This window comes from Aspergillus karnatakaensis, assembly GCF_047715665.1.
Source record: "Aspergillus karnatakaensis strain CBS 102800 unplaced genomic scaffold BJY04scaffold_75, whole genome shotgun sequence".
NCBI classification, from domain to species: domain Eukaryota; kingdom Fungi; phylum Ascomycota; class Eurotiomycetes; order Eurotiales; family Aspergillaceae; genus Aspergillus; species Aspergillus karnatakaensis.
In genome coordinates, this window is record NW_027395787.1 from 133,218 (window position 1) to 154,652 (window position 21,435).

The following is a 21,435-nucleotide window of genomic DNA, read 5'->3' on the forward strand; positions in this document are numbered from 1 at the left end:
TTAATGTCTCACGTCAATTTCAGCCAACGCATCATGAGTCAGCTTGGCCGCGGTACTAGGCGCATAGTGGCTGCAGGGAACGTGATGCATACACTGGTATCGGTCATTTCTGTAGTTTATGCTAGTCGGTTTACGGTGCTGGCGTCTTGGCCCGCAGGGGTTTGACCATACAATATTCTGCTATTCCGGCTAGACTTGCGGCGCAGCGGCGCAGCAGTAGAGGAGCGCGGATTAGCAGAGGCTAGGATAGATAAATCGATTAAAGCTAGCCCGGATATGGCCTGCGATCGATCCCCCACAAGTTGAGTTAGTGGACTTATCTGTTTCACCTGAAGATCTCAGTATACTGTCGTCTGAACATAGCCCTACAAAGTATTATGAGGAAGCAAGCCTTTATTCGTACTATGTCGGAACCAGCACTTGGACTGCGACGATGTGTTCCGGTTAACTTGGTCTAGGGCAAAGACACTAAGAAAGGATGAAGATGTTTGGAAGTATGAGTGCCGAGCCAGTAAGGCACAGGGCAAATGTCATCTATGCGCCATAGAGTAGCGATGAATCTCGACGGGCTTCTTCTTTTCCTGCTCATACGGGATTGTCCAGTTGCATTCCTATCGCACGACAAATACGTCTGGTCCTAGTGTCCCAGCTGTTCCTGGTAATATTGTATCATGGCCTCTTTACTATAGAAGATCGTTGGCTCGTGTATCTCGTCGTTCGGGATGAGACACCAGTACCAAAGATGCTCCCAGGGGTCGAGGCAAACATCTTCTGGTTTCTCCGTGGAATCCAGCTCGTGGTCTTCAAGGTCCACGATGTAACTACGACAGGTTAGTTTGTTACCATCCACTAGTGGCGATAGGGTCACCATTTCTGTAGGTCAGGATCCCAGATCACATTCTGGAGCCGTGCGTCGTGGTGATAGAGATGACACGCTTGGAAATCCCTGGCCACCGGAAACGAACGGTCAGATCATTTTTTTTCTGGTTAAAGAACCTCATAATACGTACCATAAAGCATCCAGAAAAGCGAGCTGTATCCGATGCTGCTCGCTCTTCTCCATGTTTCCATAGTTCTCCAGATTTTCTCCAGCCACTTTGGTCATGACGATATACGCAACATAACCACCTGGAAACAAACCATCGTCCTCTTGCTGCTGGATTCCATTACAGATAAGGTTGGGTGTACTACCGCAGTTTGCAGCAACTTCGAGGTTGTGGATCTCTCTCCGAATTCCTCGCTGCATTCCCAAGAGTTGGGGTTTCTACTCCAGGATTGAAGCCTATCGATGTTAGTTATGCTTCAAGGGCATCATCCAGGACGAGGTCCCTGCTGCGTTTTCATTTTCTGGATAACGGGTCTTTCGATTCTCTCTATCTCATTATTGACAGTCACGGCTGTTATCTGGGTAGCTTCGTAAACTTCGTGTTGCTCCCATGTCTCCCCATCGCTTCCAGGGCTGTACTGTTTCCTGAATTTGAGGGAGAGCCTTTTGCTCACCCACAGGATAACCTTACCTAGATCCAGAAGGTTATTAGTGAGTTCTCGCTCTGAAGAAGTCATGGTGACTGGGAAATACTGAATGAAGAATAAAGGGGCCGGAGAGATTTGTGTACTTTGTAAGAAGTTAGAGTCACGTGTAAATAGGCAACGATCTGCCGTCTTAGGTTAGGTACCTATCTGCCTGTCAGGTTTCGGATAGACTTCAAGGTTATTCTCATCTAGTGATTCCATCCCGAAATATTGTCGATGCGGTCGGGTATCATGGTTCGGTTAATAGGTGCTGGCGAGAAATCTGTAGATGGGCACATGCCATAATATCAACTACTGCAGTCGCTACACCGTCTAAACACTCAAGCCAATTAGTAGGAAAGCATATACTTGCTAGAAAAAAGCTACTAGAAACCGACTGTCTTAGTTATGCAGATTGCCAAGTACACATCTCTATAGCCACAGATGCTAGTCGCACTCCGAGACCTTTTTCCCAAGAAGTACACACAGTAGACCCGAGGTAAGTGTCTCATCATTGTCGACTAGATACCTTCTCACCTGGTCGGACCAGTGAGTCTGCAGAAATTCCCACAGAGGGATCCTTAGCCTTTGGTACTCTTTTTGCAAGTCTTGAACCAAGACCTCATACTCTTCTATCAGAACACTCTCCTCGTCTTGAATTTCAGCAGCATCTTCTTCGTCAAACATTGTAAACTCGATTTCGTAGTACTCGCCAACAGTGGGACGACAGCAAGTATGAGTCAGAGACAGGTCATTGAATGTGAACAGTCGAAGAACTTCGTTCCCGCATCCTGCCACCTCCTGGATTAACTCAATTACCTCCTTCCAAATGACAATCATCACGGTAAAAGGCATACACCAGAAGCCTAGTGAGAATTTGATTGCACCAATGAGGGGAGTGCAACCCGCACTAGAGCAGGCACAGGAGCACAAGTCCGTGCAGCTTTGGCTTAGAGTGTGCTCCACAAAGCTTCGGTAATCATGTGAGAGAGATGACAACACATCCTGCGTCATGACTGGTCGGTGGTCGAATAATTCAAGCGTAAGTTCCCGTTCCACTGCTCTCATTATATTTATCGCGATGAAATGATAGAAGTTATGTTGGCTGACTGGGTCGGTATACCTAACATCCACTCCTTTTCCCATGAACCATAGAACCCTGCTAATAAGATGCCGCAGGACAGTAGTGCCAGGACGGTCCGGCCAACGATCATAAATCAAGACTGGGGGGTAACCATCGTAATCGGGTGTATCGATGTCACGGAAACCGGCTTGGTATAACACCTCCATCTGATCGATTTGGAATGTAGAATGATAGTAGACCCCAAGATTAGACATAGGATCCAAAGACAGATCGACAGATAAGGTACGTGCTTTGACTTCAGTGAAAATGGTGAGGGCGTTTGTGTCAGGTAAGTACCCGGTCCGCATACCAAGTTGATTCTGGAGCAGCGTTGGTAGAGAATACTCGGCAAGCTGCTGAAGACGCTGCCGTCTGGCGATGAATGCATTCGTGATTAGATCTATCATTGCGTCTGACTTGCACATTGCAAGCCATTGTACGCTAACTGGACTGTTGTGCTCCAGTAATGTCCTGGCAGCGTATAGCAGATCGTTCTTTATGATCTGCACTAAAAGCCCGTGCTTTTCGGATCCTGAAAGGTCCTCAAAGAAACTCACTAGAGCGTCGAGTCCCTCTGGCCAGCCCAATGACAATAAGAATAGCTGGTATCCCGGAGAAATCTCCGTCCAGTCTGTCCTAGCGAACGCGGCTTGGGCGGCTGTTGAAAGATACTTCGTGCCGTCTGCGCGCTTCTCGAAGGTCAGTTGAACACTATCAGATAACAGGAATCCTAAGTCTGTATCAGTGCAAGCCGAAGTTAATTTGTCTCTTCAGATATACCGTTACCTTCTTGTTGTCGAGGGTATATTTGTTTGAGTATGCTTATTTTGGAGTATGTTGTCAAATCTTCATCTCTGACTACTGCCCCAAGATCCAGGAGACGAGAAAAGGCCTCCGCCCCAGCTTCATAATCGATGAGCTCTCCCAACGGGGTAACGTGGCTTCTAATTCGATAGAACCCAGAGCGACTCGTTTCATTTACTGGGCACCCAGCATGTACAAGAAACTCTATGAGCCTAAGACGGAGCATGATAAACGGCGCGTTCCTCGATCGAGGGTACCATTCACGACATACGGCCTACTCCAATTAGGATAAACATTTCCCAATTATACCTGGCGTGCAGACATACATGCAGTAATGTTGAGCCATCAGCAGTTCTATCAAAGGGGCTGGCATGACCATCATTGAACAGCTGGCGCAAGTCCTGGATGGCCTGTTCATAGAGTGATTCTACTAGCTCCCACTTGTCGTAGAGTCGTGACAGCATATTGAATGCAGGCGAGTCATCTGCCACGACCGGGTGATATTGAAGGGTGGGGCTGATTGTGTAGATATTTGCCCCCCGATAGAAGGCCAGATTTACCTTGACAGACATACCTAGCCACTGACTAGAAAATCCGAAGCTTGCTGTGCGGACATTAGCTTGTGGGTTGTACAGCGGACATACTCGGCGATGGGCTCGAATTAACCCAGGGAGCTCCAGGCAAAGGCATCGTTTATAGCGAGCACGAGCTGGCTGTATCACTGTGGTTGAGTGTGTAGCATTAGCGGCAGAATGGGGTTCCTGTGGCGACCCCGGACGATTTCGAATCGCCAGCTCCTATTCACATCAGCACTGGAATCACTATTTAGAAATCAAATTATACCAAGCGTTGGAAATTCGCCTCGTATGCCTCAAGCTTCACAAAAGTTGAGGATCCAATCGAGTGAATAGTCTGTATCATGGACGATTGCTGAAGTTGTAGTCTGTCACAATTTAGTCCTTGGAAGAACAGGCTGGGTTAAGAGGAAAGAACATACGCCAATAATGCGGTATGCAGATTCATTTGCAGTCCTTCTAGCACATTGATGGTCTCCAGCAGCGCCTCCCTTCGAAATGGATATGCGATCTTTTTGCCCGCTGCGCGTACCTTCTCGCTAAATCCAGGATTTTGCGTCGTGCTTCGGAACTTTGTCACAATTTTGTCGACCTTTTTTATCCATTCCTCGTTGTCCTTTACTTTCGCCGTAATGTCCGCTGCTATCGATGGATGGACTGCGTTGTTCTGGGCTAGGAGTGATTCGATCAGAGTAAGCGTGGAGAGCAGCCCCGAAGCCTTGAGTCTGACATTATCGATGTCACTGTCGAATCCACGCCAATCGTCACAATAGTTGACAATCAGCCGGCAGCTCTCAAGGCCAAGAGCTAGAAGCCCAGCAACGCTCGCCGCTGTCGCAACGGGGTCTGCCATTCTTTCCTGGACAATGTTGTTGTAAATTAACGACGTTAAGTTGAGGAGCATCGAGTGAAGGGGAAGTGAAAGGTGCGGGGCAATGAAATGGAAATTCCTGGTGTGCCATTGTGTAACAGCTCAGCTTGCTTCAGCCTCGCGTCTTCATCTTAACATCAGACTTGGATTACGAGAAGTGGCCCGAAAAGCAAATTCCGCTCCGGTGGGTCTATATGTCTAAAGGTCAGCTAGGTGCACATATGCGAGACGATGTCAAGCTCTGTGCTCCATTCAGACATTCTGAAGCTTCATGAATAAAGGCGGCCGAGTCATTCATTACAGCTTTTTGAACATTTCGACAGCCTCGCGCTGCGTTGTGGCTGTGCAAAGTGCTTGCATTACAGTAGAGCCTGCTCTCCATCTATGCACAGCCCTCAACACGAAAGGCTGGTTGTCACACCGAGATCGTTCTCTCCAATAGCCTGACCACGCATGTCCGTGCGAGGCGTGCTCAAGGCAGAATCAGCCTGCTACATGGTTTCAACGCCATATATCCCTGTCGAGCCCACTAGGTCCTCAGTGACATGACCTGAAATCGCGGACTCATTGCCGCCTACACGGTAACAGCAGGCCCAATGGGGACTCTACCTCATCAACAGCTGATCGGCGAGACAATCAGATGAAAAGGGAATGTTTCTATTATATCAACAATGCCCCAGTGTTTCTGCATGTTTAGGTTCGTGTGGTCAACTCAATCTCATATAGCACACAATGGCGGGAGACAACGCACCACCAAACCTGTCGGGTACGATTCGTATCGTCGAAGAAACGGGTGAGATCTATTTCATACTCCTCGAGGGGTATTCGTGTTATTTCCAAAGTCGCAAATCTAATCTAGACCTCATAGACGAAGGATGGGTTCACCGTGGGTCAGAACTGGCCATCACTGATGTAAGCGCGCTACTTCAGTGCATGATCCGGCGAGACGCTGATTTTATTCCAGGGCAAACCAGCAACTAACTTCGCTATGTCAGTCTCTGACTTAGGACCATGTATGGACATTGCTAACAGCACCTATAGCTTCTGCACGGCCAAGTTTGCCGATGTCCGCGACTATCGAGACTTGTTCCTACAGTCCTTCTGGTCCGTCTTAGACAAGGACCTCAACGGGACCTGTCACTGCCAGTACGATTATACCCATGACAGAGTCACGCCAAAAGGTATATTGCTTCTATAATTCTAAACATTCCGACCGCTGACTCGGTCAGTATCATGGAGCTGCTTCAAGCTCAAACGAGTCAACAGCGCCCACGACTACACATGGAAGCAGCCGAGCCTGCACATCACCTGGGACCATGCAACAGGCCGGCAAGTAGTCTACATCTTCGACTTCTTACCCCTAGAAGACCAAGAGCAGGATAAGTTTCTAAAAATCCTCCCACCAGCGGAAGCACGAAAACACAACCCCTTCGCGTGGCATGCGGCATTTTCTGCCGTCATACTCGAACAATACGACGAGGCCTTCTGGGCGGTTCGAGATCTGGTGCGAGATCATGAGAAGGTGGACACTCCTCTCTCCTATCACACTCATCCCCCCTCACTAACTATATACCAAGAACCGCCGCTTCAACATCAACAACAAATCCTTCTTCACGGAGCTCCACGACATCGCCCGACACGCATTCCACTACAGCGAAATCATCGGCGTCGCCGAACACACCCTGAGCCGACTGATCCAGGAGCAGGTTCGCTGGCGCGAAGAAGACGGGACTGCTATACGGGACAAAAGCGGCATAGCACACTGGCTGAACTCCCACCAGGAACTTCTACTTCAGCAGAAGAATGCCGTCGCGCTGAAGGCGAAGTCGGAGTCATTGAATCAGAGGCTCTCAAACGAGATCAATCTAGGATTCAATCTCGTCCTGCAGTCCGACAGCGCGATGATGAAGACCATTGCATTTGTTAGCATGGTGTATCTCCCTGGGACTTTTGTTTCTGTACGTCTGACCCTAACGTACCGAATATTCTCCCTCACTCATTGATACCAATTTAGGGCGTCTTCGGCACCAACTTCTTCGACTTCGACTCCCCCACGCCAGGCGAGTGGGCGCATTCACGTTTCTGGCTGTACTGGGCTGTAGCCGTTCCCCTGACGCTAGCTACGATGGGGACATGGGCAGCATGGCACAAAAGAAACTTGATACAGGAGCGGTTCGATTCATCTTATGCGTCGATGCAACGGAAGTTCTCTTCGCGGGGAGTTGGCAAGGGAGTCATGAGCGACAGAGATCTTGAAGAGCAGCGAAATCTGGGCATCGTGATGACTCCTCGCGGGCTTGTGAGGGCGGCTACGACGATGATGAGAAGGAATGTGAGGAGGGAGGATACTGTATAGATTGGTCTATGGTGGTTTTTCTTGGTATATTGTTGGTGTATGGACTGCGACGTGGGATTTATGGGCTTCTTTACCTCAGCACCACGTTAGAGTCGTTCCCTTCACGCATATAAGAGTAATTAGAGTATGGATCAGGGGTGTTCCTGCAAGCTAGAGCATGCCGCAATGAACAAGAACCACGAAGTGCCCTAGACTATGTCTCTCCCCTCACGAGGCGGAAGGAGCGACACGGCGTACCTGCCTCCATAGCCGTACTATTGCAGACAAGGAAGGAACAACCCAGGGTGGTTTGAAATACGGAAGGTGCCTCGTATTGTTCCTTTCAATTCATAGTATGTATAACCAGAGGAAGGCGCCACCGAGGCGCACTTGATTTGGCAGGCGTGCACCCATTATCATTCCTAGGTACTAGGTCTACATTTCAATTCATTCACATCACCCGCCTTTCCTCGCCAGAAAGCTCCACAGGCGTCCTTTCACTATCTTCAGAGTCCAACTCTGGTCGCTCTCCCTCCAGCTCAGCAGTACTATCACCAGACGGTAACTCCGATCGATCATAGGGTTTTCCTGGCGGAAGCTCCACGGGCTCGACGAGCTCAGGCTTAGTTAAAGAATGTCTGGTCCTTCTTCGTCGCCGGAGAAAGATGATCGCAACGATCGCGAGTGTAATAGCGGCCACTGCACCGACGACGATACCGGCTATAGCGCCCGCACTGAGGCGGCGACCGCTGTTTGTATCGGAGTTATTGTCATCTATAACGAGGAAGAAATTGGTCAGATTGTGTATCAAGCCTTAACAACCGTAATGGGCGAGACATGATTGAGTATACGTACCATCACCAGCAGAATCGCCGTCTTGATTTCTCTCCCGGATTGGTATCGTTGTACATGTTCCAGTCGGAGCATAGTCGATATTAGCAATCACGCCACTTGTCCACACCTGCGTGCAGGCATCTGGCTGATCACCTCGCTCCTGCTGCGTATAGTTGCTCAGTAGCGCCGCCGCCTCGACAGTTGCATTGCACATCGAGTAAGCCCCGTATACACCGGTCGTTGAGTTTGAGGTATGCATACCACATAGCTCTGTGCTTCTATCGCAGAGGGCCGTAAACAGCGCATCAATCCCTTCGTCATCTAGGTTTCCGGCCGGGGTGCAGAGACTATGCCGCAGAGTGCAGGCGCAAAACTGCTCGTCCGGCTCCGGAGGGAGAATCGGAGATGCGACGAGCAGGTCGGTCGGAGGACAGTCAGGAAGCGCCGTGTTGGTCGGGGTATATGAAGCGGAATTGACGGACGTCGGGCTGGCTTGAGCGAATGCGCTGGAGTAGGTGGTGAACAGCGGTCCTTTCGTGACGGCTTCGTTGCTAACATTTACTAGGCCTGGGGGCTGTCAGCTCCAGCTTCTGCCGACCTCATAAAGCACAACCCTGACTCGAAATCAACATACCCGCTGGAGCTCCGGCATAAGTATACAACAACCCCCCAGACCAAACCCTCGACATATTATTCCCAAAGAGCGTCTCGACCTCAAATGCAGGCTCCGAGCGATCCGGGCTGGAAGCACAGCCATACTCCCCCATAATAACAGGCGCCTCATGCACCGCAAAATCCTCCGTCAGCCAATTCCACCCCATATCCTCCTGCGAAGCACCACACCACCCATAAGTCTTCATTGCAAAGAAATCCGCAACGACCTCCTCACTTCCACACCGAAAGTAATCCAAATAGTCAGGCACCGGGATATTTGGCGCAAGAATGCCATACCCAACCGGAATATGCCGATACTTTTTACTCACCATGTGGGACTTCAAATCGCGCAACAGCGCCTTCGAGTACGGGTCATGTGTTGTGTTTAGCGCTTCGTAATACACGAACGCAACGACGTTATCGTATTTCGCTAGCGCATCGACAATCACGCTCTTCTCTGCGAAATCCTCGGTGCCCCACGACGGGGCCCCCGAAAAGTTACCCTTCACCGTGTTGACTCCATTCAGGAGTGCAATCACATATATACCCGCATCATTCAGTAGGTTCATGCAGTGATCATGGCTTGCGGAGGCGTCGACACTGCTCAGTGCGATCGTGTTAATGCCTAGTTCGCGGAAGATGGGGATGTCGCGTTCGCAGGCAAAGGAGGTGGTGAGGGGGTCGATGTCGCTGATTGTGGAGCGACCCCAGGAGGACTCGGTGTAGTAGATACCTTTGACATAGCTGGAAGTGTCAGTAGTGCAGGGTTCAGGCTTTTGCGGTGCAACCTACAATTGAGTGCCGCTGGACGAGTGGAAGAACTTTGAGCCCTGTTCACTATTAGCCGCCGCTGGCACCGTCCGGCCTCGAGCAGAGAGGTACAAACCTTGATGACAATAGGATCCGATGCAGCCAGCGCTGCTGTCAGGATCGACAAGCCGCCGAGGATCCCTGTGTAGCACCGCATTTCCCTGTTGCACATTCATCCATGATGTAGAGGAGAAGAGAGAAAACGAAAGAAGATCTGGGGAAGGGGTCCAGTGTTCCCTCTCCGAATCCTCAGCCTTGTCGCGACGAAACAGCAAATCCTGCAGGATTACCCTGCATAAGTCTGATCAAATCGAGTCTAAAGGATGCTCACAATGCGATGTCACTGGCTGACGATGCGCCGACACAGTGGCGTGAAGAGTTAGCGCCTGGGCCCTGATCCAGGCCGTGTGGCCCTTAAACTCAAATGTCGATGGATATGTTGTTGCGAACTCTCGATTGCTCTTCTTCTTCCGTATTCTCTCCGAAAATGGAGATGTTCCTCGGGATCATCGCGGTGGTTGTTTCTCCATACACGCTCTTCTTGATCTAATATGTTGACTACTGTGATCGATATACCAAAATAATTTTCTTCATTCATTTTCCAGCCATTGTATATTTCCAGAATACTAACCATCTTGAAACTCACGGCGCACCCCCATCACCCCCCGGACCCAACCCCTCCCTCAGCAAATCCATATTCAAGAAGTGATCAAAATCAAACCCCTGCAAACTGGGCATATCCGCCATCAACCCCTCCAGCAACGCCGTCTCCTCAAAGTTCGCGGTCCCTGGCAGTCCCTGCACCCCCGATTCCTGTTCCGTATGGGCGTCAAGAACACTACCTAGCAAGCGCGCATCGTGGTGTCGTCGCTGCTGGTAAAGGAATACGAGCAAGCGAGCTGTCGCATGAGCCTCACGCATCGTCGCGGTTGGATACGTCGTTGCGACTTGTTTGAGGGTTTGCATTGCGTCGGGGAGCTGGGCGAGGGAGGCGCAGGTGTCCATCTCGAGGAGGATGGTTATGATATGGAAGGGGACGTTGGCGATGTGATGCCACGGGCAGCAGTCTGCGAGGAGGGTGCGGGCGGAGTGCAGGGCTCGCTGGTTTAACTGGAGGACGCGGTCTGCGATGGCGGGTGAGGTGTTGATATTCAGGAGTTGCAGTCGGCGGAGGATACAGAGGACAAGGTTTGTCTGTGCGAGGATGGATGGGGGCTGGGTGTGGGTTCTGTCTAGGATTTGGAGGAGGGAGTGCTGCAGTTCGCTGTCGTCGTGGGTTTCTTCTGGGTCGAGACTTGCTGAGACTGAGAGTAGTCCTATCAGCTCTGCTGTGTAGTCTCCTGGGCGCGATGATATAGGGAGGAGAGGCAGGTCGGATCTGATATTCACCCTTGACAGGCCGAGATCGTATGACGGCCATATGTTGTGGTGCTGCGCCACCCCTAGCAGACGGCGTCGGATATCTGGATCGCATTTCGAACCAGTCGGCTGCATCCCCTCAGTTGCTTCTCGATGCAGTCCTGCGGCCTCGATGAGGTGCAGGAGGGTAGAGCTCGCAAGCCAGGTTGCATGCGGGGACGCCGTTGCCCGGAGATACGTGACACGCAGCATCCACCCTGTGACCAGGTCGACCGACGGTGCAGTACATGCATCCTGGCTTTCAAGCATCAACTTGGCAGAGTCGACAAGCAACAGCTCTGCGACTTTGGCAGTCCGCTCGGAGAACAGAAACCCCAACGCGCCAACCCCAGCAATCACACTATCGTGGATACTGCTCGCAGCACCAGCCTGCCATCGAGTATTGAGTCTCTCGAAGAAAGCTTTCTTATCCATGAAGCCGTAGCACGGGTCCACCTTGGCAAAATAGACCTCGGCCAGCTGCACCATCTCCCCGTGGCCCACAATATCCGTAATCGACAAACCGACGGCAGATGTATTTACCATCCCTGAAGACAACTGCCTTGCACCAGCATTCCACGCAAAGACATTCCACCGCGGCGCATTTGCCGGGTCAACCTTCAGGCCCATCTTCCGCACAAATGCCGCGCCGGAGTTCGCAAACAGACTGCGCGCGACCCCCTGCTGAGTGCTTGAACGCCGAGGGAGAACATGGAGAGGTGCTGAATTCCCCGAAGTGCTATTGTCAGTCAAAGCCGCAGCCGGCGACTCCGCAGATGCCGCCCGTTTGGAAACGCGAGTGGCGGCATAATAGCAGTGGTATCCCCAGCTGGTGCATGTATCGCAGGGATTCTCGCTGTTGCATTTCCTTTTTCGCTCGCGACACGGCTCACAGGCTACGCGAGCGCGTTTGCGCTTGAGTTGGCTCGCCATGGGAATTTTTTGTCGTTGTGACTGAGTGAGGGGGAAGAGCGGAAGGAGCGGGTTTTCCGTCGGGTGTTGCGGAAGCTGCGGATGCTGCGGCTCACTCTTTGACGTCATCGTAACGCAGCCCTACCACCATCCATGTTTTCAGGAGAGGAGCTTGCTCTTGCTGCGTAGCCTCGGTCCGTAAGCCCGAAAAATAAAGGGAATTGGGATCATGGTTGCTGCTAGACAGCCCAGGAGCGTCCCAGCCCACTGCACCCCGAGGTTGGCAAACATCTGCTTCGAGAAGAGCGGGAATCCGGCGGCGACGCTGGATCGGATGATGATGTTCGCGGCCACTGCTGAGGCTGCTCTAAAATAGCGATCTATGTTAGTCCTAGAAGTCTCATTGAGCATGTATGCGATCGTGGACGGAGACTCACAGAGGTAGATACGCGTCAACAAGATAATTGAAGCACGGCAGGAAAATGCAAAGGGCACCCGAGCCGATCAGCACCCCCGCGGCCATGGGTGCCATCCAATGTATCGATGCTGTGAAGCCAGTCCAGCCAAACCTAAGAGTGATCCATGTCAGCCCGGGATTTGCACTTGGAGAAATGGGACTTACCAGAAGATCCCAATAGTGAAAATGGGAGCGCCGAACGTCACCGGAAACAACCGCCATTCCGGCTCCAGCGCAATCCCTTTCTCGATCTTCTTCGCGTAACGGGCATCCTGAGATAGAATAAAGATGCACGCGAACAGTTGTCCGATCAGGAGGCCGAGGAAGGCTAGACCGGCGATTCCAGGACTCATACCATAGATAGTCTCAAAGACGTAAGGGTATGCGGCCAGCAGACCGTAAATAATACCATAAATAAACGACATGTACAGCGAGATGAGCAGAATGATCGGTTCCGTCACCAGCATCTGCAGGGGTCGAGTAAAGTACTTCCTGATCAAATCCGAGAAGTTGACTTCCAACTCGTCGTGTTTTGCATGGATTCCCCAGTTTCCCGTTTCTCGGCGTAGCGCAGCTGCTTTTGATACCAGCAGGACAGGGACGTACGTTTCTTTAAGAGAAAACAGGAAGAACAACCCGTTCACGAAAGCCAGGAATGCAGGGACATACAGCGTCCATCGCCACCCCAGCGAGCTCTCTGCAATAAACCCGCCAACAAACGGCGCAGTAAACGGCCCCCCAAAGACCGAAAGCGAGTAGAGCACAATCGCAATGCCACGGTATTTGTTGTTCCATATATCCGAAAGCACACCTGGTACAACAGAGAGCTGACTTGCACCGAACACGCCTGCGAAAAACCGACAGATGATAAGAGTTTGGATATCTTTGGCCACAGCCGATGCGATGGTAAAGATGGCGCCCCCTAGCATTCCCACTGTGAGAGGCCAACGTCGTCCGATCAGCTCGGAGGCAGGTGCCCAGATTAATGGCCCGAAGGCGAAGCCCAAGACGTAGAGTGTTGTACCGAGTGTACCTGTCACTGTCCCGACGCTGAAGGCGCTGCTTGCACCTGCGACGCCGGGTGCAAAGATTGCACTGGTGAATGATGCCGTGTAGGTTCCAATACAGGCGATGGAGGAGATGTAAAATCTGCACTGAGTGAGCACTATGTCGGAATACAAGTGCATTTGGAACCACTTACTTGACTGAAACCGGCCAGTTTAAAGGGTGTGTCGGGTCGTCCGGATCGAACTCGACGATGTACTCTTTCGAGTCAGGTAACGGGGGAGGGATGGCCTTTCCTCCGCCCATTGATAAACTCTGGTCTTTGATGCCTTTTTCGAGCGTTGATATATCCGTGCCGTGGCTGGGATGCTCGGCTGTGCTGGGGCTAGTCGGCATCTTGTTTGAAATTTGATGCTGATTGCCTGATGCAAAAAGGTATTGAATATTACTATGTGTTTGACAAGGACGTGAGGTCTGTGGAAGTTGAAAAGGGAGGTTGTAGTTATGAAATCCTCCCTTGTTGCGGATATTGCGGACTTTGTATCCATGCTTTACCGCGGTTTAGAATGGGTAGTGCGGGCAGAGCGGACAGCACATCATAACCATCTTAGACAGTTTCTCGCTCAACGGGAGCTACATCTATGCAGTCATTATACTACAGCATTCCAGGTTTGTGGATGTACTACGAGGGGATGTTCCTAAGATTGGGGAAATGGTTCTTATTGGGCATAGAGATTCACGGGGACGTCTGTGCGGTTGATGTGGGTAAGTTGAAGAACATGCTTGGGTTGAAGTATCTGGAGTTGCTGTGGCGGCATTGAGTTGGAAGGAGATAATACGTGATGCAATACCTTCGGGTTGTATAATAAGCTAGACTTTTAGTTAAGGTCGCTGAACCAGCTAGTAATCGTCCATGTAATCGAGATTGATAAATAGCTAGTCGGTCATAGGATTCTAATAGCTCCTGTACGTGCTAGGTAAGACTCTATGACTGAATACCTGCATTCCAACTTTGGTACATCATATCATATATCTGCAAATCATTCTTCGCGTCCTCAACTGTTGTCTTGATGGCCTTACCATTAACAACAACATCATAAAGCTCCTGCAGCTCGGCCGTGTAAGCATCCTCATACGACGAGAGCATCGTCCGTCGCTGGATCTCGCCCTGCTCATTGAGCTCCTCCGTCTCGACATAAATCGGCAGTCCTTTAACATACGGACTATCATACTACACAAGTATCAGCCATTACTCAATTCAAAAAGTTGGGTCCATCATACCTTGATAGTAACCCGTTTCTTCGCGCCATAAACCGTAATATGCGCATCGAAAACCGGAACCTCATCAATCCCACTCTCATAGGTAACAGAGTAAGCCGAGCCATCCTGATTCCTATACGCGAAGATCGCACTATAAAACGGATCGTTTGCAGAAACACCAACAACGCTCTCGGGGAACCCCAGCGTCTCCCGCATTAGCGAGATATCGTGCGATCCTAAACTACCCAAGAACCGGCAGTACTTCTTCTTCTCCTCTGTGATTTCCTGATTGGGAAAAGCTTCAGCAAATAATTTCCCCAACCGCTCCTCACGCTCTTTACCAGCCGACGCAGGGTAATCAGAATGTTTAACAGGGAATGTGCCGCTCTGACTAACGAACTGCAGATTCGGCCCGCTGAAATCGCGGACGCGCGCGTACAGGATTTTCGGAATCGTTGCAACCTCCCGCTTGAACGCTTGCAGGTAGCTAGGTGCGTAGCGACGCATGTACCCGACGAAGACGCGGGCGTTGTTCGGGGCGTTCTTCTCCGCGTCGATAATACTCTGCACGGAGGGGAGAGAGAGCGAGACGGGTTTCTCGATGAAGACGGATTTCCCGGCTTTTAGGGAGGCGATGGCTAGCGGGGCGTGGCTCTCGTCGGAGGTTAGGATAAAGATGAGGTCGACGTCGGGGTTGTCGATGACCTCTTGCGGGGTTGTGGTCGCATGCGGGATAGAGTATTTGGTTGCATTGTGGGCGACAGTCTTGGGGGAGAGGTCGCAGATGGATTGGATTTTGAAGAGGTGGGAGAGGTTGAACAGGCAGGGGCCGTGGCAGACTTGGAAGACTTCCTGTGGTTTTGTTAGCTTGGTTCTTCACGCGGGGTGTTCTTGAAGCTCGGGCTTACCCCGGCACCAATGATCCCGATGCGCAGTTGACGGTCTGAAGACATAGCTATAGTTCTACTCTTTTTATTTTGATGTAGGCTGTAGAAAGTGAGTGAGATAGATGAAGAATTGCAAAGACAACCCCACCATCGTCATAGCTCTCAATGTAGTTTAGCCTCCGGTAGCTGCTCCGATCGAGTCGCCGACAGTCCACAGAAGCTTCGCCAACACATCTAGATGAGTGCATCAAGAGTACAGGGTACTTTGGAAATATCTTGCAAGGGTGCTCTTCCTCTGTATCTATGATTGGAACTAACAATATTCGCTCTCAGCCCTGCTGGAACTCTACCTCACTGATTCCGATACCGGGGTGACACGGTTTCATCGATCTATATATATCTTCATAGTGCTGACCCATTTACTCAGTCTCCAATTTCTTCAACTCTTCCTCAAACTTCGCCCACTGCCCCTTAACCTTACACGCCGAAGTCCAATAATTGCCCTGGTGATCCTTCCCAAAAATGAAAAACCCATCCGCCGGCTTAACCGGCCCATGATTTTCCTGCACATACGAAGGCCGACACGGCCCCGTCGCCTCCTGGTCCACGCGCGCAGGCCCAAAATCCAGGTTGAAAAGACCAGCTTTCGCCCAGTTTGAGAACCCAATCTGTGCCATCCCGCCGTCGCCGAAGATGACAATCGGTAGACCCGTCCCGCCCGTTCGCACCATCTCGTAGTATGCTTGGTGCTGGGCGCGTGTGCCTTGCTCGTTGATTGCGCGTCGCACTTGGCGCGCGAGCCAGCTTAATGGTTTTGATGTGACGTCGCCGGCTTTGACGAGGACGTTGGCCCATCCGAAGGCGTTGCCGACGTATGGCGACGACGACGAGGGGGGGATGAGGTCGCCTTCGAAGGCTTTCCGGAGGGACATAGCGATTGATGCGGCGACCTATAAGCGAGTCAGTAATTGGTAGGTCAGATTTGCGAAAGGTAGATTACCGTCCGATCGGGACTCGCCTGCATTTCGCCAACTGTACAGCGCAGGATCCACGCCGTGAGGACATCGTTCTCCGTCAGGAAAACCGTGGACGGGTCCTCCCCCTTCTCAATCGCTTCAGCGCGAAGCTCCTCCAATGCCTTGTCGAGCTGTGTCCGCCAAAACGACTCTGGGATGCAGACCATGCGATTCTCCTTTGCACGGAGCACCATGTCGACGCCGTATCCGAGTCCCCACTTGAGTATGCCTCCCCAGCCAACCTTCCGATCGGAAAGAACATGTTGTTCCTCTGGCGCTCGCGCCCCCGTCGCTAACACATCAAACGGATCTGTATCAACCTTACAGGGAGTCGGAATCTCCTCTTCCTTCCCCCAAAGCATGGCACTCCATCCTTCAACCACATACTGCATCCCCAGCGCATCAAAGGCAACATGCTGCCACTGCAGTACAACGACCGTCTTATCCGTAAACGAATTCACGCGTAGTCCGAGGACCGGGATATTAGAGGTGAGATAGTCGTTGATTCCATTCGGTTTGTAGCCCGGTTCCCAAGCTAAACCCTCCAGAGCGTCTGGATCGCCGACGATCGCGGGTCGCGAGTCAGGAACGGGGATTTTGGAAGCGGCGGGATGTGATGCGGCGGGGATGCCATGATCGACGTGTGCGAAGGAGATGGCGGGTCTGGACGGGGTGAATTCGGTCGGGATGTGCCATTCGATCTTTCCAGAGGTCTGTGTGTATTGAGAGTTGTGGCGTCAGTCGCTGCATGAGATCTAGACCAGATCAGTCTCGCACACTTACGTTCTTCCTCAACCGCCCTCCTAACCGCTGCCACCCATCGCGCTTTACCAGACCCTCGAGCGACTGCCGCAGTTTCTCAGGGTCAAGAACTGCATCGAAAACAAGCGACACAGCCATGTTGTTCCCCTGCACAAGGAGACTGTTTTCGAAGAAATGCAGAGGGAGGACGCGGTCGGTCGCGACCGTCTCCACGGCGGGCTTGCGCCCAAACAGCCAGCTCATTTTCAGTCCTGACGAGTCCTCAACCTGAGTCGCGAATATGATGCTGCGAGCGGATTGTGAGAACCAGAGAATGCAAGACAGACAGGTCAACCGCCAACACCTTCTCCAACAGCGTGCGGAGGTTAGAGCTATTTATTCCCCTTGACCAGAGCTCAACCAGCAAGCCTGTCCGAGTCTCGACCCGAGCCATCCGGTCTAAACTCCAAGACGCGAAGTCCAGAGACCCAAATTAGCTTCCCCGGCGGTACTTGTGGCATGATGAGGGGACGAGTCAGTTGGCAACTTGGACTGTTGGAGAGATTAATCTAACTACGGCGCCGCTAGACAAGCCCAGGCCGCACGCGAGGTTGCTTCCATGCTAGCTCTGCTCCACAACACTGCAACTGAGCAAGGATACTGGCCCAAGCATTCCCACCCAGCCGTTGCGGAATCCTTTGACAGGGGCGTCTTGACCTGACGGGTCATTTTGGACCTAGCCTTGCCCACTTTGACGGCCCTGACACCTGGAAATGGAGTTCGCAGGGTGGTTTCAGAAATGAGTTAGCGAACCGTGGGCAATGGGGTGGTTCATAAAGGGGTGGCTTTCCTGCTGAAGATGAGGGGGTTTAATTTATCTTGATTGTGCGGCTGTTGCTTTTGATTGCTTTGTGAGACTCAGTGTGAGTGTTGGTCGCGACAATGAGCTTGGAGGGAATCGATCTTACCACGACGCCTGGGATGGCGCCGCCTGAGGGCCAGGTGCCGAATTTCAATGCGCCCTGGAACTCGGTGCAGGTTGGGTCGGTGATCGCCTTTGGCGTGACTTACTTCTTTGCGTCGCTGTTTCTGGGGTTGCGGTACTTCCAGGCGTTCAAGCTGATTCAGAAGATCGAGGTTGATCTAGGTATGCGATTTCGGGAGTATGATGTTGGCAGATACTGACATGCAATTGTAGTGACCGTCACGATATCCTATGGCGTTGCGCTCGTCTATTTCGTCACCATGGTTGACCGTACGTTCCTCACACTCGCAGAGAACTATATCTAATCAGCACAGTCTTCGGACACGGCTGGGGAAAACACATGTGGGATGTCTCGCTAGCAGACCTGATGGAGTTGAACAAGGTGCGTCTGTCCCAGCTCTACGACGACACCATGAACCTAACAAAACAGGCCCTCCTTCCGAACACCTTAAGCTACCTGATCTGCCCGACAATCACCAAGATGGCCATCCTCTCCGTCCTCTACCGCATCAACCCATCATTCATCTACCGCTGCACCGTCGGCGTCGTCGCATTCATGATCATCGCCTACACACTGACCCTCTGCATCATCACCGGCGGCCCCTGCAGCCCACTCAAAGACGGAACAATCAAATGTCTCGAGAAAGTCGCCCTCTCACAAGCAATCCTCAACATCGTCTCCGACCTCGCAGTGCTGGCACTGCCCATCCCAACAATCCACAACCTGCATCTCCCCTTCAAGCAGAAGATCACCGTGGGCTGTCTCCTCGCTCTGGGATCTGGGTATGCCCACTCTCCCTGACCATCACCCAATACAAGAAGTTACTAACGAAGAGAAGTGTAATTGTCTGCTCCATCGCCCGCCTCCCCTACGTAATCGTCCTCCCCACAACCGCCGACACAACCTACACCCAAGCCGTCCTAGGAATCTGGACCATCATCGAAGTAAACCTCGGCATCATCTGCGCGTGCGCCATGCGCTTCAAGCGGCTCATCGCAACCTACCTCCCGAAACTCTCGCTCTTCTCCTCTCGATCCCGCTCGCGGTCAGCCCGGAAGGCCGGGTACGAGTATGATTCGCGCTCGAACCGGTTCAGGCCGGAGGGGAGTGGCGGCGTGCATTCGTACCAGCTGCATAGTGTGCAGAATGGGAATGATGAAGGCGGTGCTAACGGTGGGGGTGGGAAGGGGCATGTGGTGATGGGGAAGAAGGATATTGAGGTTTACCGCGAGTTTCAGGTGGATGTTGATCGGAGTGATGTGCGGGATGGGGATCGCGATGGGGGGGATCGGGGGAGTGCGGAGGGGATTTTGCGGTGATTTCTTTTGTAGTGTATGGACTCCAGTATGTTAGGCATAACTAGGGGGGTTGGTTTGAAGATAATTCATTGTTTATGCTCATGCTCATGCTTATGATCTGGTACTCCGTATGTCGATGCTAATAGAGTGAAGTTTGTTTTATCGTCTGGACGCGCCGTGGCGCCACTTTTTGTGATTCAATGTAGGGCCGCAGACTTAAATGCACAATTCAGGATAAGGCGTATGCTTCCAAGCAATTTCGCGATCGTCAAGATTATTCGACTTACCCCGTACAGGAGACCGATCGCAGGTTGCGGACCCTCGCTGTGATTCCAACACTCGCACCCGCAGGAATCACCTTAGCTAATACCTCCGTGCCGTGCAGAATCCTGAAGGGGTCTCGCTCTGCAACGGCTGTTAGCTGCGTTTGAGAATTTTGCCCTATCCCCTGAACGGCAATTGTACACTCACAAATAGGGCCGCTCCCGCTTGTTCCCCACAATTGTCCCAGGCCATGGCATGTGCGGCTGGTTTTGATCCTTCTCAGAGGCCAATGCAGTGGAAAGGGGAAGGATTCCGAGGAAGCGGAATTCGACAGGCGGAGATTACGTCCCAGCTCGCTGCGCAGCACACTCACCCCTATTCCATGCATCAGGCTAATCTTGTTCGAGCTTTAGCTCTAACCACTGGATTGGAAGTTTTACCCGCCAAAGACTGCAACTTAGGGCTTGCTGTGCTTATCTGTCTCGAAGGTTTGTCAAATCTACACCTTGGTGTCGTGGACGGAAGCGAAGAGATGGATTCACCAGAGCGAAATACCAAATGCTCGCCTCGTAGAGACACAGTCTCATAAGCGTGAATCTACCAGCCTCCTCTATTGAGATTCCAACCGGCATTGCTGTATGCACTCTGCCCCGACAATTCCAGAACCTCGCCCATCTCGACCGATGATCTGGTCAGAACTTTACTGCTCAGGGTACCCCTGTAGACTCAAAAGCAGAGCTGTAGCCAGGTCGAGCCGGAAATTAAGAATTACCAATTAAACTAAACATATGCAGGGATTTCAATCCTTCCAGAGCTGTAGGTATACAGTCCCATTCTTCAGACCAGCACAATGCAAGATTGACCGATCACTGATTGCTCTTACTTTTCAATGCATTGTGGCTTTGTTTTCTCAATAATGAATTGTCCAATCTCACTCACTGCTTGAGCAAACCCCGGATCGTCGTCTCGTAATCTTCAGGCTCCCTCCCCAACACCTCCCTCAGCGTCGGCGTCACAACATCCGTCTCGCCCAACCGAATCGCCTCCCACGCCGTCGTCCACTCCCTAGCCAAATCAACCCCATGATACGTATGTCTCCCCTGGTGATCAAACCCGGCATATTCATCCACACTCACCTCGCGAATCCTAACCTCCTTCCCAACCACCCTCCCCAGAACCTCCACCGTCTCCTTCAAACTAATCGACCGCGACCCCGTAAAGAGCACAATCCTATTCACATATTCGAAGTCACCCCCCTCCGCATACCGCGCAACCAACCGCGCAGATCCCTCCCCCAACTCATCCCTCTTCACCCACGCAACCCCTTTCCCAGTCCCATCATGCGGAATCGCAACCTCATCACCGGGATCCCGCAGATCGAACCAGTTCGTGTAAATGGGGAACGACTCAGAGTACAGCCCCTCCCTGAGGACCGTGTACGTCGGCGCGGCTGGACCGATCAGGCTGGCTAAGTATTTCTCCGTGGCGAGGTGGGCGCCCATAACGTGCGCGACGGAGGTGTTGCTGTAGTCTCCCGCGAATGCAAGGGAGGTGTAGAAGATGTGTTTTACGGCGCTTTGCTGCGCGGCTGTGATGGCGGCTTTGTGGGCCTGGGAGGTATTTGTCAATTCAGGACCTATGCATTTGCATCACTGGGTATGGCCTAATGGTAGCCAACCAATTACTGAATGGG

At 51.9% G+C, this 21,435-nt stretch overlaps 10 protein-coding genes across 10 annotated transcripts; 2 read left to right on the forward strand and 8 right to left on the reverse strand.

The window, feature by feature from the left end:
- Positions 1-635: 635 nt before the first annotated feature.
- Positions 636-1,569, reverse strand: BJY04DRAFT_201007 (uncharacterized protein; the record flags this gene model as incomplete). Its single annotated transcript, XM_073713019.1, has 3 exons — positions 1,011-1,569; positions 869-946; positions 636-821 (listed from the first exon to the last, which is right to left on the reverse strand). The coding sequence occupies exons 1-3, from the start codon at positions 1,244-1,246 to the stop codon at positions 638-640; spliced, it is 498 nt and encodes a 165-aa protein (XP_073565713.1). The 5' UTR covers positions 1,247-1,569.
- A 380-nt stretch (positions 1,570-1,949) lies between these two features.
- Positions 1,950-3,709, reverse strand: BJY04DRAFT_201008 (uncharacterized protein). The gene is made up of 3 exons (XM_073713020.1): positions 3,422-3,709; positions 2,693-3,365; positions 1,950-2,626 (listed from the first exon to the last, which is right to left on the reverse strand). Exons 1-3 carry the CDS (start codon positions 3,663-3,665, stop codon positions 1,960-1,962), a joined length of 1,584 nt encoding a protein of 527 aa, XP_073565714.1. The 5' UTR covers positions 3,666-3,709; the 3' UTR covers positions 1,950-1,959.
- Positions 3,710-5,450: 1,741 nt separating this feature from the next.
- Positions 5,451-7,469, forward strand: BJY04DRAFT_201010 (uncharacterized protein). Its single transcript, XM_073713021.1, has 7 exons — positions 5,451-5,651; positions 5,754-5,797; positions 5,850-5,875; positions 5,927-6,066; positions 6,115-6,407; positions 6,463-6,843; positions 6,900-7,469. Exons 1-7 carry the CDS (start codon positions 5,618-5,620, stop codon positions 7,239-7,241), a joined length of 1,260 nt encoding a protein of 419 aa, XP_073565715.1. The 5' UTR covers positions 5,451-5,617; the 3' UTR covers positions 7,242-7,469.
- A 202-nt stretch (positions 7,470-7,671) lies between these two features.
- On the reverse strand, positions 7,672-9,675 carry BJY04DRAFT_223644 (Glucanosyltransferase-domain-containing protein; the record flags this gene model as incomplete). Its single annotated transcript, XM_073717754.1, has 5 exons — positions 7,672-7,994; positions 8,076-8,621; positions 8,689-9,452; positions 9,501-9,538; positions 9,595-9,675. 5 exons carry the CDS (start codon positions 9,673-9,675, stop codon positions 7,672-7,674), a joined length of 1,752 nt encoding a protein of 583 aa, XP_073565716.1.
- A 394-nt stretch (positions 9,676-10,069) lies between these two features.
- On the reverse strand, positions 10,070-11,908 carry BJY04DRAFT_201014 (Zn(II)2Cys6 transcription factor). Its single transcript, XM_073713022.1, has one exon. It carries the CDS (start codon positions 11,847-11,849, stop codon positions 10,161-10,163), a length of 1,689 nt encoding a protein of 562 aa, XP_073565717.1. The 5' UTR covers positions 11,850-11,908; the 3' UTR covers positions 10,070-10,160.
- Positions 11,909-11,987: 79 nt separating this feature from the next.
- On the reverse strand, positions 11,988-13,686 carry BJY04DRAFT_223646 (MFS transporter; the record flags this gene model as incomplete). The annotated part of the gene is made up of 4 exons (XM_073717755.1): positions 11,988-12,195; positions 12,266-12,397; positions 12,451-13,434; positions 13,487-13,686. 4 exons carry the CDS (start codon positions 13,684-13,686, stop codon positions 11,988-11,990), a joined length of 1,524 nt encoding a protein of 507 aa, XP_073565718.1.
- Positions 13,687-13,938: 252 nt separating this feature from the next.
- BJY04DRAFT_201017 (Gfo/Idh/MocA family protein) lies at positions 13,939-15,551 on the reverse strand. The gene is made up of 3 exons (XM_073713023.1): positions 15,459-15,551; positions 14,572-15,402; positions 13,939-14,521 (listed from the first exon to the last, which is right to left on the reverse strand). Exons 1-3 carry the CDS (start codon positions 15,501-15,503, stop codon positions 14,276-14,278), a joined length of 1,122 nt encoding a protein of 373 aa, XP_073565719.1. The 5' UTR covers positions 15,504-15,551; the 3' UTR covers positions 13,939-14,275.
- Positions 15,552-15,729: 178 nt separating this feature from the next.
- BJY04DRAFT_151090 (uncharacterized protein) lies at positions 15,730-17,785 on the reverse strand. Its single transcript, XM_073708884.1, has 3 exons — positions 17,237-17,785; positions 16,438-17,166; positions 15,730-16,387 (listed from the first exon to the last, which is right to left on the reverse strand). The coding sequence occupies exons 1-3, from the start codon at positions 17,456-17,458 to the stop codon at positions 15,857-15,859; spliced, it is 1,482 nt and encodes a 493-aa protein (XP_073565720.1). The 5' UTR covers positions 17,459-17,785; the 3' UTR covers positions 15,730-15,856.
- Positions 17,786-17,809: 24 nt separating this feature from the next.
- BJY04DRAFT_232145 (uncharacterized protein) lies at positions 17,810-19,499 on the forward strand (the record flags this gene model as incomplete). The annotated part of the gene is made up of 5 exons (XM_073719699.1): positions 17,810-18,341; positions 18,393-18,449; positions 18,494-18,561; positions 18,610-18,962; positions 19,019-19,499. Exons 1-5 carry the CDS (start codon positions 18,137-18,139, stop codon positions 19,497-19,499), a joined length of 1,164 nt encoding a protein of 387 aa, XP_073565721.1. The 5' UTR covers positions 17,810-18,136.
- Positions 19,500-20,677: 1,178 nt separating this feature from the next.
- Positions 20,678-21,244, reverse strand: BJY04DRAFT_223650 (uncharacterized protein; the record flags this gene model as incomplete). Its single annotated transcript, XM_073717756.1, has 1 exon — positions 20,678-21,244. One exon carries the CDS (start codon positions 21,242-21,244, stop codon positions 20,678-20,680), a length of 567 nt encoding a protein of 188 aa, XP_073565722.1.
- Positions 21,245-21,435: the final 191 nt, after the last annotated feature.

What these genes read in the sequence shown, in the direction of transcription:
- BJY04DRAFT_201008 (XM_073713020.1), bottom strand. Translation starts at nt 3,665, where the DNA reads ATGCTCCGTCTTAGGCTCATAGAGTTTCTTGTACATGCTGGGTGCCCA. An exon ending in ATACCCTCGACAACAAGAAG is followed by an intron (nt 3,366 to 3,421) that starts GTAACGGTATAT and finishes ATACAGACTTAG; the next exon opens with GATTCCTGTTATCTGATAGT. An exon ending in GACCGTCCTGGCACTACTGT is followed by an intron (nt 2,627 to 2,692) that starts CCTGCGGCATCT and finishes TAGGTATACCGA; the next exon opens with CCCAGTCAGCCAACATAACT.
- BJY04DRAFT_201010 (XM_073713021.1), top strand. Translation starts at nt 5,618, where the DNA reads ATGGCGGGAGACAACGCACCACCAAACCTGTCGG. An exon ending in CGCACCACCAAACCTGTCGG is followed by an intron (nt 5,652 to 5,753) that starts GTACGATTCGTA and finishes TAGACCTCATAG; the next exon opens with ACGAAGGATGGGTTCACCGT. An exon ending in TGGTGCGAGATCATGAGAAG is followed by an intron (nt 6,408 to 6,462) that starts GTGGACACTCCT and finishes CTATATACCAAG; the next exon opens with AACCGCCGCTTCAACATCAA.
- BJY04DRAFT_201014 (XM_073713022.1), bottom strand. Translation starts at nt 11,849, where the DNA reads ATGGCGAGCCAACTCAAGCGCAAACGCGCTCGCGTAGCCTGTGAGCCG.
- BJY04DRAFT_201017 (XM_073713023.1), bottom strand. Translation starts at nt 15,503, where the DNA reads ATGTCTTCAGACCGTCAACTGCGCATCGGGATCATTGGTGCCGGG. An exon ending in TCGGGATCATTGGTGCCGGG is followed by an intron (nt 15,403 to 15,458) that starts GTAAGCCCGAGC and finishes ACAAAACCACAG; the next exon opens with GAAGTCTTCCAAGTCTGCCA. An exon ending in AGAAACGGGTTACTATCAAG is followed by an intron (nt 14,522 to 14,571) that starts GTATGATGGACC and finishes ATACTTGTGTAG; the next exon opens with TATGATAGTCCGTATGTTAA.
- BJY04DRAFT_151090 (XM_073708884.1), bottom strand. Translation starts at nt 17,458, where the DNA reads ATGAGCTGGCTGTTTGGGCGCAAGCCCGCCGTGGAGACGGTCGCGACC. An exon ending in GAGGGCGGTTGAGGAAGAAC is followed by an intron (nt 17,167 to 17,236) that starts GTAAGTGTGCGA and finishes CAATACACACAG; the next exon opens with ACCTCTGGAAAGATCGAATG. An exon ending in AGGCGAGTCCCGATCGGACG is followed by an intron (nt 16,388 to 16,437) that starts GTAATCTACCTT and finishes ACTCGCTTATAG; the next exon opens with GTCGCCGCATCAATCGCTAT.